The 15,701-nt window shown below is 36.2% G+C and overlaps 4 protein-coding genes across 4 annotated transcripts; 1 reads left to right on the forward strand and 3 right to left on the reverse strand.

The window, feature by feature from the left end:
- Positions 1–955: 955 nt before the first annotated feature.
- On the reverse strand, positions 956–1,725 carry LOC145635136 (23 kDa jasmonate-induced protein-like). The gene is made up of 2 exons (XM_081686420.1): positions 1,282–1,725; positions 956–1,178 (listed from the first exon to the last, which is right to left on the reverse strand). Exons 1-2 carry the CDS (start codon positions 1,723–1,725, stop codon positions 972–974), a joined length of 651 nt encoding a protein of 216 aa, XP_081542546.1. The 3' UTR covers positions 956–971.
- Positions 1,726–2,578: 853 nt separating this feature from the next.
- Positions 2,579–4,363, forward strand: LOC145635137 (23 kDa jasmonate-induced protein-like). The gene is made up of 2 exons (XM_081686421.1): positions 2,579–3,040; positions 4,142–4,363. Exons 1-2 carry the CDS (start codon positions 2,591–2,593, stop codon positions 4,322–4,324), a joined length of 633 nt encoding a protein of 210 aa, XP_081542547.1. The 5' UTR covers positions 2,579–2,590; the 3' UTR covers positions 4,325–4,363.
- A 7,578-nt stretch (positions 4,364–11,941) lies between these two features.
- LOC145637162 (uncharacterized) lies at positions 11,942–13,685 on the reverse strand. The gene is made up of 2 exons (XM_081688655.1): positions 13,288–13,685; positions 11,942–13,019 (listed from the first exon to the last, which is right to left on the reverse strand). Exons 1-2 carry the CDS (start codon positions 13,683–13,685, stop codon positions 11,942–11,944), a joined length of 1,476 nt encoding a protein of 491 aa, XP_081544781.1.
- A 179-nt stretch (positions 13,686–13,864) lies between these two features.
- On the reverse strand, positions 13,865–15,079 carry LOC145637163 (uncharacterized). Its single transcript, XM_081688656.1, has one exon. It carries the CDS (start codon positions 15,077–15,079, stop codon positions 13,865–13,867), a length of 1,215 nt encoding a protein of 404 aa, XP_081544782.1.
- Positions 15,080–15,701: the final 622 nt, after the last annotated feature.

Raw genomic sequence — 15,701 nt, forward strand, 5'->3', positions numbered from 1 at the left:
TTTTATTTATAATTTACATTTAATAATCAAGAACTTATATATGAATGGATATGATTGATCCTTAATATTTAAAAGATTGAGATAGATTGAAAACAATTATAGTGGCATACATTTTATTCATTGTAGCTACTTAATAGTCTTCCATTGAATAGAGTAAAAAAGAATGGAAAGAGTAAGATAAGACAAACTCATGATTCATGAAACATGAGATGACCTAAATTGTTTCTTTTTATATATCTTGCTACAGCTCGATCAAGATTTACTATTAAGATTACAAAAATAAGACTGTAAGTATGAATTCATATAGAAATCACAAAAGAGATGGAGTATATAAATCAAATTTGGGCTTTAGCCATTAGCTTAAGTTTTTGATTGAGTTGATCTTTTTACATGATTGCTATCATAGTTAGCGTGACAAAGAGGTAATAGCTTAGGCATACACCCATCTTTTAAGTGGAACTGAATTGTCATAGGTTCAAAATCTCGTCCACGTACACCCTTCTTTCAAGTGGAATTTATTTCGCGTTGTGTATGGGGATCCAAGTTATTACATACTCATTTCAAGCCTAATGTATGTAACATGTTCTCATGTGAGCGGGCTAATAGAGTATATAAATTAACATTGGGTTTCAACCATTAACTTAAACTTTCGATTGAGTTGGTCCTTTAAAATATTAAATAACAATAAAAGTTTTAAGGGAAAATATAGAACACAACAACATTATCTTTATTAGACCTCCAATGAATGCTTTAACATTCTTTGTTTGTAAAACAACATTCACTTAGACTCTAACTGAAAGAGTTTAGTTTCACACAGGAACACAACAACTCTTTCTGTTTATTACGTACTACTGCTGGAATTCATTAAGAAACAATACATAAAAACAGACAAAGATCAAAGAAAAATTACATTAAGACAGACAAATATGAAAAATCCTGATAACATAAGATCTTTAAATCCCATCTTATTTTCATTTTTTCGCTGGCTCTGGAGTAAATTTGTGCTTTAGTATTGCGATGAATTCGGGTGAAGTGATGCCACCAATACTCACAGCTGATGCACAATTTTTGTCGCTCTCATCATCTACTGTGATTTTATTAGCCCTTTCGAGCAGACTAGATTTGATATAATCCCAGTACTGTGGAAAGTGACCTTCTTCACGAACCTCAGTATAAGCCTACATTTTATATGTTTACAATCAAACGTACAAAAATTAACAAAACTCCTTATAAAAAACATATGTTAGTGTAGTTAAATTGATACAGATATTATTTACATACCGAGTTTTGGGTGGTACTCCAAGGGGTGCACCAAGCTATCATGTAGTCACGAACCTCTCCTTTGATGTTCTTACCGCGATACACCCGAGCAGCTTCCGAGCCATAAGCCTGTGAAGTAGGGTGGGCGTGCAAGAAGGCGAGCCACTGACCATTTTGAAAGGAATTGGGTGGGTTCTCCTTATAGACATAACCCAACCAATCCTTCTTTTCTACAAGTTCAAGGGTATCCCCGGTACCATTATACACAAGGCATAATGTGCAAACTCCGTTACCATAGTTGGACTTAAGACCGAGCACATGTTCAAGAGCGCTAATGTTCTTGTCTTCGGCATGGATCAATCTCATTGCCTCTCTCGCTCTATCTTCTTGTGTTATTTCTTTGCCTCTATACTTTGACATTTGTTTTAAGGTTTGATCTGTAATTGGAGAACCAAAGGGATTCATTCTCGATTAAAATCGGTTTTTTTTTCCTTCTCTCAATTATTGTTACTAGCTACTTAGCACCTTTTTCACCTTGGCTTAATGTGTGAAGATATAGAGCTTAATAGTTCATATATATACTACTTCTATGTTATAAATTGAAAATAAAGGTTAGTCTAGCTGGTTGGAAACCCTTCTGTGAAATGGGTTTGATTCTCACCCCAAGCAAATAGGATCCCAATTTCATCCTTAGCTACTTGCTTAGGGAACTCTCATTAGTGATAATAGTACTTCCTCCGTTCCTCTAATATTGCAATATGGGAAGGGATAATGTGATGAGGAGGTAGAAAGAGAAAAAACATTTACATGCAAATAATGAAATGTTGTAATATTTGTGAAATTTACTTGAATAATATTTCTCACAATATTGTATTAATCCCAAGACTCTAACCATTATAACTTTTGGTTAAAATTAGTCCTCTAACATGATATAAAGAGCTACATGATAAGAACCAATTAACCTCACATTTTCGGATCTCATCTATTGTACATTTGTACACTATCTTTTCAAAATGGCATATTGAACATAGAGGTGTCAATTCGGGTCTGAATCAGGAACCATGAATTTGAGTCGGATGTATTTTTAAGCTTGAGTCATGCTAAATAATAGTATTCATTACTCGAGTTGAAATCTAAATCGGATATTCTTTGGCTTGATTTCGAGTCGGACATAATTTTGACACCTCTAATTAAAGACATCATTATAAATATTACTAGGTGCCTTCGCACAGCAATAGGCAAAAAAGCTAGCAAGTGAGAGATTTTAAAACCCTCCTCACTCCCTCCCAAACAACCACCAAAAAAAAAAAAAAAAAAAAAAGAGAGAAAAATGGCGAATCCCTTCGGTCAAGTGGTTGATGATGACAAGTTAGATGAGATGCCTAGATATGTAGACGAATTCAAAAGCCAAGAAGATAGAGCAAGAGAAGCAATGAATCTTATCAATGAGTACGACAAGAACGTTAAGGCTAGAAAGTATGTTGATGGTGTAAAGAGCGATTATGGTAATGGAGCCTCGACATTGTGCATGATTTACAACGCTACTGGTGAAACTCTTTACTATTCCACAAGTAAAGATTGGTACGGTTACATTGGCCGGACCCCGTACCCTTTCGAGATCGGGAACGGCCAATGGGCATCCTTCCTCCATGTCCATAAGACTAGTGCCTCCTCCGGGTCCGAAGCGGCCGTGGTGTTCCGTGGTAAGAACAAAAGTGGACAATCCCGTGACTTTCTAGTCGCTTGGGATACCCCATGGTCTTCTTTTAAAAAAAACAAGGTATTACGACCTCTCTATTTTTTTTTGTTTTTTTAAATGGTAATGAGAAGACCCATTCTAGGACAGTGCGTGGTCCTACAGGCGCCTGTATCATGTATTGAACAGACGTTTCTCACGGAAAGAACATGTTGCACAAATATAAAGAACATACATCTATATTGAAAAAAACATACTATTAAATCATAATGAACACATACCTAAAGTAAAAAAGAACATATTTTCAACAAAAAAGAATGAAAAAAGCATATTTCCATGTTCTTTGATTGTCAGTGTAATGTACTTTATTTTGTAATATTATGTTCGTTGCTTATTGCGAAATCTTTTTTGAATTTCGTCTTTGAATTGGTGGGTATATACAAATAATGTTTATTACATAATATTATCATGTTCTTCATTAAGATTATAGATTTTCGTTAGATATGTAAAAAAAATAAATAAAAAAATAAAATATAATTATTTTTTACAAAACAGATATATGTTCTTTACAAAAAAGTTGTACGTTCTTTAAAAAAAATAGCTACATATTCTTTCCGTGCTTTTTGTATATACCAAGCATGGTACTACCATCTGTAGCTTAAAATTTTCAATTCTAGGAGTATTTTCTCCCTCTTGAAAAGATGCGACTTTTGATCTTACATCTGGAAATCGGATAACTAAGGGTTTATTCAATATTACTATAATTTTTATTTATTTATTATTATTTTTTCAAAATCATATGATACGTCATATATTGAATAAAAAATTGGTCAAACTTACAAATTCATAATAATTTTGAAAATTAACAAAAAAATATAGAAATTACTTTTTTGGATTTTTGTTTTAATTTTTATTTTTAAAAACACAGAAAACTAAACAAAATCTGATCTAAAAAATGTCCTAATTAATTGCACTACCCTTACACAGTTACACCTCAATAAACCCCTCTCTCCACGTGAGAGCGCGCGCAATTTTCAGTATATGGATAGTGCTATACGGTATACGTAGTACTACGTATATCAATTTTATACGATCTATATATAAAAAATAAATAAATAAATAAATAAAAAGAGCATCTATTGTGATGTGTAAATTTCTAAAAGCTTTTGGTATTTGTTTACGCAGGCTTACAGTGATGTAGGTTCGGTTGGGAGTTTCAATAGTCGTTGGAATGATGTAGTAAAGAATTTGGAGAATAGTGGATATGACCAAGTGACCAACAGGGATGGCGTTAAAATTGAGGTTTCTACTGCTACCGGGACTTCTCCGGTATTCACAGCAAGAATTATAACCCCTTACAGTCCATGACCATAAAAATAAAATTACTTCTTGTATTATTATATGTATTACTTCATATTTATGTTGCTTTCCTATAGTGTTAGTAATCTATTATGCATGGAGTGAGTATGAAAGATCGAGGTGATGGAATAATGACATCGCTCTATTTATTTAATGTCTTTGCTAAAAAAAGCAAATTATGAGCGAGAGATATGATAATGGTTATTATTATTATTATTATTATTTTTATTTGTAATAAAATAATATTTTATATCTCAAAAATAATACGAAATGAAGGTAATATTGTTATTGAGAAATTGAGATAATGCAAGAATTATGTCAATTACTGATGGCCAAAATTTATCGGTACAAAAAAAATGTCATTATCACATTTAATGATGGTTGTCATCGATATTTGGCCAACATAGATCAATTCGTTGAGAATATAGAAAATACCAAGGGATTTGCCATCGGTAAACGGGATACCGACAGTTTACACATGACAAAAAACCATCGCCTATTTTTTAAATTCCGATAGCTTCAAGTCATCGGCGATTTTTTCTGTTCTGCTAAGTAAGACATATTAAAATCAATCACAACATTAAAGGCTATAGTATACAAGTATACAACTACTTAGCAAGTATGCCTCAAACAACAATGCTACTACATCATCACAAATCTAACTAAAAAAACATACAAGCTGACAAAAAAAAAAAAAAAAAAAAAAAAAAAAAAAAACTAAACAAGTCAAATTCCATCCTTGAGTTGATACAGCCATCTGTTGTTAGCATTCTTCCATTTGTGATTGATTGGTTGCTGCACTATACCAGTTACCTCTCTCTATATAGCTCCAGCTAAAGCACTAGTGAGTGGGATAGCTTTATGCCAAAACCCATGGTTCCTTCAAAAAAAAGACTTACCATATATAGTACACAGTAGCAGCTAGAATAGCCAAGCACAAATTCTTCTGAATAGGATTCTTTCCCTTCCTTTTCCAACCCTTCCAAGTACTCTTAATGCTAAACTGCTGCTCATTAATACCCAACCATGAACACACATCCAGCACACCCCTTCAATTATATATAGGTGCAGTTGAAAAACAAGTGACAATTTGTCCATACAACAAGCAGTCACCATCCTCACAAACACCATACTGGGCTAGCTTGTCCCTTGTTCTCAACCTTCCCGGCACAACAAGCCACACTATAAAAAGAGTGCTTACGAACATTGTACCTGCTCCACACCTAAGGACTTCACCCACTTTATCATGTTGTGGCCCTGTAACCATTTATAGCATTTTGCTATCCAAAATCTGCTGAACATCTTGTACCTGTAAAACAGGTTTCGGCTCATCTTTCACCTTACACAACAATTTCCAACCTTTTGCAAGAACATAGTCTTACCAATCTTGATCCTCAATGTAAACCAGATGTACCCATTCACCCAAAGAGAATCAGTCTTCTTAGCAATCTTCCAAACATAGCTTCCTAAAGCTACCTTAGCTTATTCCAATTTATATACAATCCCTAACACAAAACCAGCAGGCCACCAGCTACCTTGGGTTTGCAATCCCAGTCCCAGACCAAGGGAGGAGCCTTAGTCAAAGTTGCATTCCCATCCCAAAGAAAATCCTTGCAAAGCTGAGTGATTCTAAGACTCACTTTCTTTGGCACCGGTAAGCAATAAGCCCAATAAGTATGCAGACTCATAAGCATAGAATTGATAAGAGTCACCTTTGCTGCATAAGATAAATGCATGCCTACTGCCACTACTAGAAAACAGGCAAATAGCGACGAACTGGTTCCGACGGACCCATTATTCCGTTGGAAAAATTGAAATTTCCGATGGATTATAATTCCGTCGGATATGTCCGACGAATTTTACAAATCCGTCGGAAATTTCCAACGGAATAATAATCCGTCGGAATATATGTGCTTTTCGACCGATATTTCCGTAGGAAATTATTTTTTCCGACGGATTTATAGTCCGCCGGAAATTTCCGTCGGAATTTATAATTTTTTTAATAAAAAAAACTAAAACCCGGTTCCAACAAAACCCTAACACCCATGTTCTATTTCCCCCTCTTCTCTATTAGCCGCCTCTCCTCTCTTCTCTCTCCTCTCCTCTTTCCTTTCATTCTTCTCTTCTCCGTTCTCACTCCTTCTCATTCTCCATATCTCTCGTTCTCCTTCTTCTTTCTCGCTCGTTCCCTGCTCCTCCTCTCCCTCGTTTTCTTCTTCTTTCTCTCTCGTTAACCTGCCACTACAAGAATCAGGTCAAATAGCGACGAATTGGTTCCGACGGACCAAAAAATCCGTCGGAAAAATCAATATTTTCGACGGATTTATTTTCTGACGGATATTTTCGACGAATTAAAAAATTCCGTCGGAAATTTTCGACGGAAAATAAATCCGTCGGAATAATTGGACGTTCCGACGGAATAATGTGTCGAAATTATAATTTAAAAAAAAAGAAAAAAAAATTATATACTAACCCTAATCCCCTTTCTTCCGCGTTCCGCCACTTTTTTCCCTCTCCTCTTTCCCCCTTTTTCTCTCTCATCCCTCCTTCTTTCCTTCCTTCTGTCTCTCTCCTTCTGGTCCTCCTCATCTCCTCTTTCTTTCCCTGTTCATTCTCGATCCGCCCCTACTCTCCTCCTTTCCTTTTTTTCTTTTTCTTCTATTTCTTTTCTCCTCTTCATTTTCATCCCCTCTGTCTTCTATCACCACCAACAACGCCACCACACTGCCTTCACCACCAACAAAAACCAACATCGCTCGCTGCCATCACCGCCACCAACAACATCGCAACCACCGTGCAATAACAGCTGTTTCGGGGGTCCCTTGGGAGAGTTACAACACTGAGATTGGATTCAGCAAAGGACGCCTGTACCTGCAAAGCAAACGGACCGCCGGATGGTCGGTGGTCCGCCTCCGAAGATTAAGTTAGCGAGCGTTCGGTAATAAAATGTGCGAAAGTAAAGTTATCTGCTCGGATTCCAAGCTCAGGTAAAGTGTTGTCTGTTCTTTGAAAATGACAACTCTGTAGTAAGTGACGTATTGTCTCGTATTGCGTGTATATTCTCTGTCTTGTCATAAATGTAAGAATGTCCCTATTTATAGGGTCCTTTTGGAAAGTGTGCCCTCCCTAGGATCTGGTGGCCTAGGGATTAGGGCACGCCGTTTTTGAGGGCCCCTTGGGATTTGGGCCTTGAAAGCCGCCATTCCCAGTGGGGCAATATCTGCTCGACAGGTGTCGCCAGTAGAAAAAGGCTTATTTGCGTCGCTCATTTATAGTGTATTTGTGTCGCTTCTATGAGCGACGCAACTGCTCGCGACGCAAATGACTTAAAAGTCATTTGCGTCGCTCCTAGGCGCGAAGCAAATAAGAGTCATTTGCGTCGCTCCTTTATAAAGGCGCGACGCAAATGACTTTTGTGATAAACTTCTTTTTTGTTATTTGTGTCACTCCTTTATAAAAGAGCGACGCAAATGACTCTTATTTGCGTCACTTCTTTATAAAGGAGCGACGCAAATGACTCTTCTGATAAACTTTTTTTTGTTATTTGCGTCGCTCCTTTATTAAGAGCGACACAAATGACTCTTCTGATAAACTTCTTATTTGTTATTTGCGTCACTTGTTTATATAGGAGTGACGCAAATGACTGAGTAGACAATACAAAATTGCTGTATTTGCGTCACTTGTTTGTTTAATGAGTGACGCAAATGAGGTGAATTTTTTTTTTAATTATAATAATTGCCTTGTATATGTTTGTAGTACCTGTTTTCCTTACTAGTGGTATAAAGTAATATGCTAACGCTAATATAATTGAAATTAAAATGCAATATTATTGAATAATGCAAATGTAAATTTCGGTAGAGTCTCCTTTGTAATTTGGCCTACCCATAAAATTGGGAATGACGGCATTATATTAACAACCTGTCCAATAATTTACATCTCAATATCATAGACATTATACTCATCATCCCAACACCAATTAACCAAATTCATTCATTTCAAGCCTATAATCCAAAACAAGAGTCCATCATGCGCTAAGTGTAAATCTAAAGTTCAACATTACATATAAAATACTCTGCCCAAATATCTCGAATCTCATTTATCTCCTCCTCGGTGTACGGTGTAGTTCTTGAAAAATCTTATCAACACAACAAATATACAAGAGGAAAGTTTTAATTCAAGATTGTAGCTAACATCAAATTGTATTTATCAAACAAAAATGAAATATTTGACAACTCATACCTGAATAAGATCCTCACTACTATGGTGATGTTCAAGTATTTCGTACATATAACGCATGACGTAGTATCCACACTCACGTCCACCCAATTGTTGAGGACACTACATGTAATATATTTATAAGTTGAATTAAATTGCTATACTTAAATTATTAAGAAACTAAAAGTTAGGGTAAGAAATTAAGGTAACCTGTCCCAAATGCCATGTCAATTTACTTCCCCTAGATTGTCCACTTAATGCTTTAAAACTTCGAAAAGCACTACACATTTGAAACAAATAACATATATATTACCCTTACACACATAAAATCATGACATTAATAACAAACTGGACTTACTTTGTCATTGCAAACTTAATTGCTAAATTTTGCTTCTGCCTCATCGAATCAAAGATGATGACTTCACGCTTAGCCATGCATAAGACCAAAAGAACCCAATGATTCCTACATAATAAATTAGACACACATTTGTAAAAGAGTAAAATAATATCAACAATTTGCAAAGTTCAAATAAATACAAGTTCAAAGTTTATACTTTTCATGGTATGGGCATAAGATGAACTGCTTAGATTTTTGTTTTTCCATCACATGTGTCATGTATAGTAGGATACGATCAGCATCAATATGCAAATAGGTTTCTGAAATCATTTCCGGACACATGAATCCAATGGAAGCCACTTCCTCCGTATCGAGTAAGTCACTCAAGGCCCTACATATATATCATGTAATAACATTATAAATGGTAATAAATAAGTATATATATGGGAAGAGTGAAATTTGAATATCTTACATCATAAAAACTTGCAAAACTGAAATATTCAGCTAAGCTCCTGTGAGAAGTTGATTGACATCTTCACGTTTAATAATGATGTCCTTACTGTCTTCATAACTAAAGGTCCAAGCATCAGCCTTTACCTTAATAGTTTCACCTTCGGGTAATGAAGATAACAAACTATTCAAAGACCCACACTTCTGAGACAAGTTTTCCAAAGCATAATCCATAAGAAAAACTTTTTTTGGATTGGTGTTGGACTCTTTTGTTTCGTGACCACTTTCAACTACTTTCAGTTTGTCTTGCATGTTTTCTTTGGCCGCTTTGTTGTTACCATTGTTCTTATTTGATATGAATTCCTAATCAATAGTAAAGCAAATCTATTCAACAATTTGCTATATTTTGTATGGCAAACTATATTTAAATTGTTACAAAAATAATTTACCTTGTCATGCATGAGTGAAACCAAGTCTTTTGGCCATTGGGTAAATGTACCGTGAGCATTCTTAAGTTTCTTGATGACTGAAGAAGGAACTGGAACCGAGAATTCTTTGAACTCGTCAAAAAATCATCAACACTCACCCTCACGTGATCCGGAAGGAGGTTACTATGATGATCAAGGATTAACTCCGGATGATATGTACCTTCAGCGACAATGACTTTCTCAGAGTCATTTTTCAACAATGATAGCCGACAAGGAACCCGTTCCTTACAAAGATAGAAAAAAATCATAATTAAAAAATATAGAAAACTGAGTTACAAAGTTAAAAGTATGTCGCAGTCATAAATCATTAAAAAAAAAGATAAAAAATATAAAATAACAAAGTTTTGGATACCTGTATGTTTGCAAATGGATCATCACCCACCGATTGGCAACTACTAGGATTTTGTTGAGTCGTCCGGCCTATGTTATTCATTTCCATCAATTCAGTTGGAATTTGAATACCAATCTGTTTAGCAAATAACATAAACTTCTCTTGAACCATGGAATCCATTTTAGAATCCATCTCCTGCATAGTCTCCTCTCGTACCCTCCGGGCTACTCTTGCCTCTAATTCTTCCAGCTCATCATCTCCGAATTCCCTACCCCGTTGGCCACTACGCCTCTCTCCGGATCCCCATACAGCTTTAATGCCAATTCCACTGCCAAATGCTATTGCCCGACCATTACGATCTTTTTTCCCAAGGGCACGAGATAAGACATCATCATGCCTATTAGGAACAAATTTTCCTTCAGCTTGTTGCATTCTCCAATTATCCTACACAATGACTTCAAGTTAGAAAACTTTGGTTGCAATACATAAACTTAACAAAATATATTCAAAATTGAAATAAAGACTTATTACATACTTACAATGGATTCTTTCACCTCTCTTGTTTTCTCATCCGGCAAATAAGGATTTCCCTTATCATCTTCTATTGATCTTGCTAGAAGCCAAGCATATGTCCTATCCGGCAAACTAGACACAACCGAAGAACAAGATGAAGTACTGGATGCTGAAGATGCCGTGGGAATGTACCCTTTTCTACGCCATACAATATTCATTTCACCATATGATTTGGCTCCTAAATGGTGAGGGTATTCGTTGAAAGATTGTCTTGCCTTCTCACTGATTTCCTATTTTCACGAGCATAAATGAAGATTAGTACATAAAAATCCGTTAACAAAGTATTAATAACCCGCATGATCATTGATATTAATACACACAAACCTTAAAATCATCTGTAGTATGCTCCTCCACAAATGTTTTCCACATATCCTCTGATATGAAATCATAGAGTACATACGGCATTCTTTTCTCCTTCGGCATATTCCTGGTACATGTGATCCAACCACTGACCAATTTTGTTTTAAAATCTCTCCAAGTTTTATCACAAGTGCGTAGGACCTTTTTTTTCTTGTCTTCATCTTCTTCGATTTGAAACTCTCTCTACAAAAAAAATGTCAAAATGATGTCAAAATGTCAAAATGATCATATAATAGTATAACATTTAACATATAATAGTGAATATTACCTTAACATCTTCCCACAAAGTGTCTTTTATTCCTTGTGGAACTTGATTCCAATCTTTATACAATATAGACACCTTTGCACGGCTTATTTCACCAACATGAATTTTGTATGCTTTTGCCCACTTTCCAATGGGTCGACACAATTCATCCCATTCAAGCACTCTAGGAACCCCAGGCATGGATTTCAGGCCCTTTGAAGGACCTCTTGGCTTCTTTTCCTTCTTCTGAGAGTCAGTTGTTTGTAGCTCTGATTGTGATTGATTGTGTGGCTCATCTTCCTCACCTTGCAAAGACATGGAACGATTATGCATATCCTCATCCTCCATTATTACTTACCTGAAAAAAAAAGACATAAATAAATTAAGACATCGATTTGTATCATTTTTAAATTATAAACTTGTACACATAACAATAATAATCAATTTATGCAATTACTAACACATATTGGAAAAAAAAAATCACAGAATTCATACCTACTTCATTCTTCTCTTTTGCGACATAAAATCCTTCATTATGATCTTTTCGTTTCAACGTTGTGTCAAAATCATCGACTATTGGAGGGATGCTCCAAACGGAAGGTGGTGACTCATTAAATTGCTCATCATATTATTCCTCGTCCACCACATCTTCAATGCCAAGTATCCTTCTTTTACCTTCTAAAACAACTGACCACTTACAATCAGCTGGGTCAGCCATGTAAAAAACTTGTTTTGCTTGTGAAGCTAATATAAATGGATCAGCTAGATGCCCTCGTCGACCAAGATTTACAAGGGTCAAGTTCCCTTGTTCATCTTTTTTTACACCACGGCTACTATCAGCCCACTTACATCGAAATAGAGGAATCTTGAAATCAACATAATCCAGCTCTATTATTTCTTCAATGATTCCATAATAAAATTTCTTCTTATCCACAAGTGTTTTATCATGTGCACTAACATACTCAGATGACAAACCTACTACTTTAACACCACTGTTTTGCATTGTTACCTTGTCATCTTGTCGGCTAGTGTAAAAAGAATACCCATTGATGTCGTATCCCTCATATGACATGACTTGACATTTAGCACCATATGCCAACCATCTCAATGTGTCAGATATATCGTTAGGTGTGGTGGATAGTTGGGACATCACTCGTTCCTTGAACCATGTAACGAATGAACAATTATGCTCCTTTATCAGCTGAAGATCACTTTTGGAAGGATATTTATTTTTAAGAAAAAGCATGTGCTCGTCCAAGTAAGGATGAACCTCACTAAGATTTTGCAACACAAAAAGCTCGACCTTATTTTTCATTTCAAAGCCCATGGATATCCTTTTCCTGCCAATAGTACCTTGACCTCCAAGCCTCCCATCGTGTCGAGACTTTGGCAACCCAATTTTCTGTGAACGTGCAAGATATTGAGCAACCCATGCTGCCACTTCCTCAACAATTGTTCGTTGTACAATACTAGCTTCAGGTTTGGCCGGATTCATGACTTTTCCCTTTAAGTCACCCATTTCTCGTTCAAAAGGATACATGTATCTCATACACACTGGTCCACAAAGTTTAATTTCACGTACAAGATGAATAACCAAATGAGGCATCACGTCAAAAAAAGATGGGGGAAAATACATTTCAAATCGACACATTGTCTCAAGTACATCTGCTTGCAAGTCATCTAAAATACTTGGATTTATGACCTTGCTACAGATAGTGTTAAAAAAGACACATAATCTTGTAATTGTATACCTCACTTGAAGTGGCAAAATTCCTCGAATGGCAACTGGTAATAATTGTTGCATCAAGACATGACAATCATGAGATTTCATGCCACCCAATTTCAAGTCAGACATTGACACAAGTCTACGAAAATTAGAAGAAAATCCAGCCGGGACCTTTAAACCATGCAATGACTCACAGAAGCTAGTTTTTTTCCTTTTTAGACAAGGTAAAGCAAGCTGGGGGAAGATACCATCGTTTTCCTCGAGATTCGGGTGCCAACTCTGAACGACTTATAGCAGCCATGTCTTTTCTTACTTTAACTCCATCCTTTGTCTTTCCTGGCATGTTTAATAAAGTTCCCACAATGGCATCACAGACATTTTTCTCAATATGCATTACATCTAGACAATGTCTAACTTCCAAATGTCTCCAATATGGAAGAGACCATAGCTCAGACTTCTTCTTGTAACCCCAAGTTGATTTGCTTTTGTAAGGCTTACCAAACTCATTCTCAATGTCTTTGACCCGCTGATAAACCTCACTTGCACGTAAAGGGCCACGAGCTTCTCTCAACTCCACTTTTCCATTAAAAGCATCCTTATTGAATCGAAAAGGGTGGTCTTCTGGAAGATGTCTTCGATTATCCATGTATACATGCTTGCCACAATTTTCTAGGCGCAATGCCTCCAAATCATCTTCAAAAATGGGGCAAGGAGTTGTTCCCTTCACAGTGTACCCCGACAAATTCCCATAAGCCGGAAGTCATTTATCGTACAAAAAATCATGGCACGTAAAGTGAAATTGGTTTTACTATATGCATCAAACATTTAGACACCTTCATTCCACAACAATTTCAAATCTTCAATGAGAGGCGCTAGATACACATCAATGTCATTTCCAGGTTGTTTAGGCCCAGATATTAGAAGGGACAACATAATGTATCTAGACTTCATGCATAACCAAAGAGGCAAATTGTAGATAGTTAGAAGAACCGACCAAGTGCTATGTTGGGTACTTAGTGTCCCAAATGGGTTCATTCCATCTGTACTAAGACCAAGCCTAAGATTTCGATCTTCTTCACCAAAGTCCTTGAACTTTCGATCAATGTTCCTCCATTTCGGGGAATCAGCAGGATGCCTCATTAACCCATCTTTCTTCCTCCCATCAGCATGCAACCTCAATAATTTTTTTGCAGTTTTTTCATCCGAGAAGAGTCTCCTAAATCTCGGTATAATTGGAAGATACCATAATACCTTAGCCGGAGACCCTTTCTTACACATCTCACCAGTATCATTCATCTTGTAACGAGAAACTCCACACCTTGGACACTCATGCAAATCAGCATACTCATTTCGATACAACACACAGTCATTGGGACAAGCATGTATCTTCTCATACTCCATACCCAAGGGGCACATAAGTTTCTTGGCCTCATAGGTGGAGTTTGGAAGTTCATTCCCGTCGGGAAACATTTCTACTAAGGCTTCTAACAACTGCGTAAAACCCTTGTCGGTCCAACAATTGCTCGCCTTTAAGTTGAATAACTTCATAATAGCACCAAGTTTAGTGAACTTTGTACAACCAGGATATAACGGGGTTTCAGCAGCTCTCAAAATACTATCATATGTCTGGGGGCACTCTGTGAAATGGTCTTCAACATCATGCATCATTTCATCTATCCTGTCCTTCTCCACTTCACTCTCACTTTCAACACCAATATCATCAGCTGTATCGATATCCTCACCTTGGTGTTCATTATCATCATCACAATGATTCTCATCTTCCCTTGGGCAATAACTAGAACTTGCCTCAATATATATGCTCTCACCATGCCATGTCCACCTCGTGTAGTTTTCTTTAAACCCACGACGAATTAGATGATCTTTAATATCAACTATATCATGATATCCCCTCGAATTATTACAGTCACAACAAGGACAAAGAATAATCTTTGATTTATTCTCTGTTTGGTGTTTTAAGGCAACAGTGCTAAACTCTTCAATTCCTCGTAAAAAACTTGTACAATTTCGTTTACCATACATCCAACTTCGATCCATTTTCAACCACTGAATAACAAAATTAATTTTAAGATAATGTGTATATTTTGTAACATATATAGCTCCTTAACCATAAACAAGAATATAAGGCATCAAACATTTTCATTAAAAGTTTATATCATGTAAATGCAACTCCGGATGATCCAATAAGGTCCTTATCACTCCAACCTAACCCATTCTTGAATGTCCTATCTCACTAATAACTACTTGTAAAGTTTGGTTCTAAAAAAAATCCGGCAGCATTTCCCTATAGTTCTCCAAGCACACAATGTAGATAATCGGCTATCAACATATGTACCCAGAGAACAATCGGGAAATAGTGAGCCATGATCTTCTTAGACCCAAAACAATTCAAGTAGTTATCACCTAAATGAGATAGAACATTCAAGAACAGTCCCAAACCGGGGATTATTCAAGACTTACTCCTAATGAGTAAGCCCTGAACGGGTATCTAAGCCAATGATGCAAGTATTATTGCAATTCCAATCAATTATATCACAATTAAAAATCTCATACAATTCACAATCATTATACCAACCAGAAAAAATAAGTTAATATTGCAAAGAATAGTTCAGATATATATACCACAAGTGAAGACAATCTCGTA

The sequence above is a fragment of the Chenopodium album genome, chromosome 6 (genome assembly GCF_948465745.1).
Source record: "Chenopodium album chromosome 6, dcCheAlbu1.1, whole genome shotgun sequence".
NCBI classification, from domain to species: Eukaryota; Viridiplantae; Streptophyta; class Magnoliopsida; order Caryophyllales; family Amaranthaceae; genus Chenopodium; species Chenopodium album.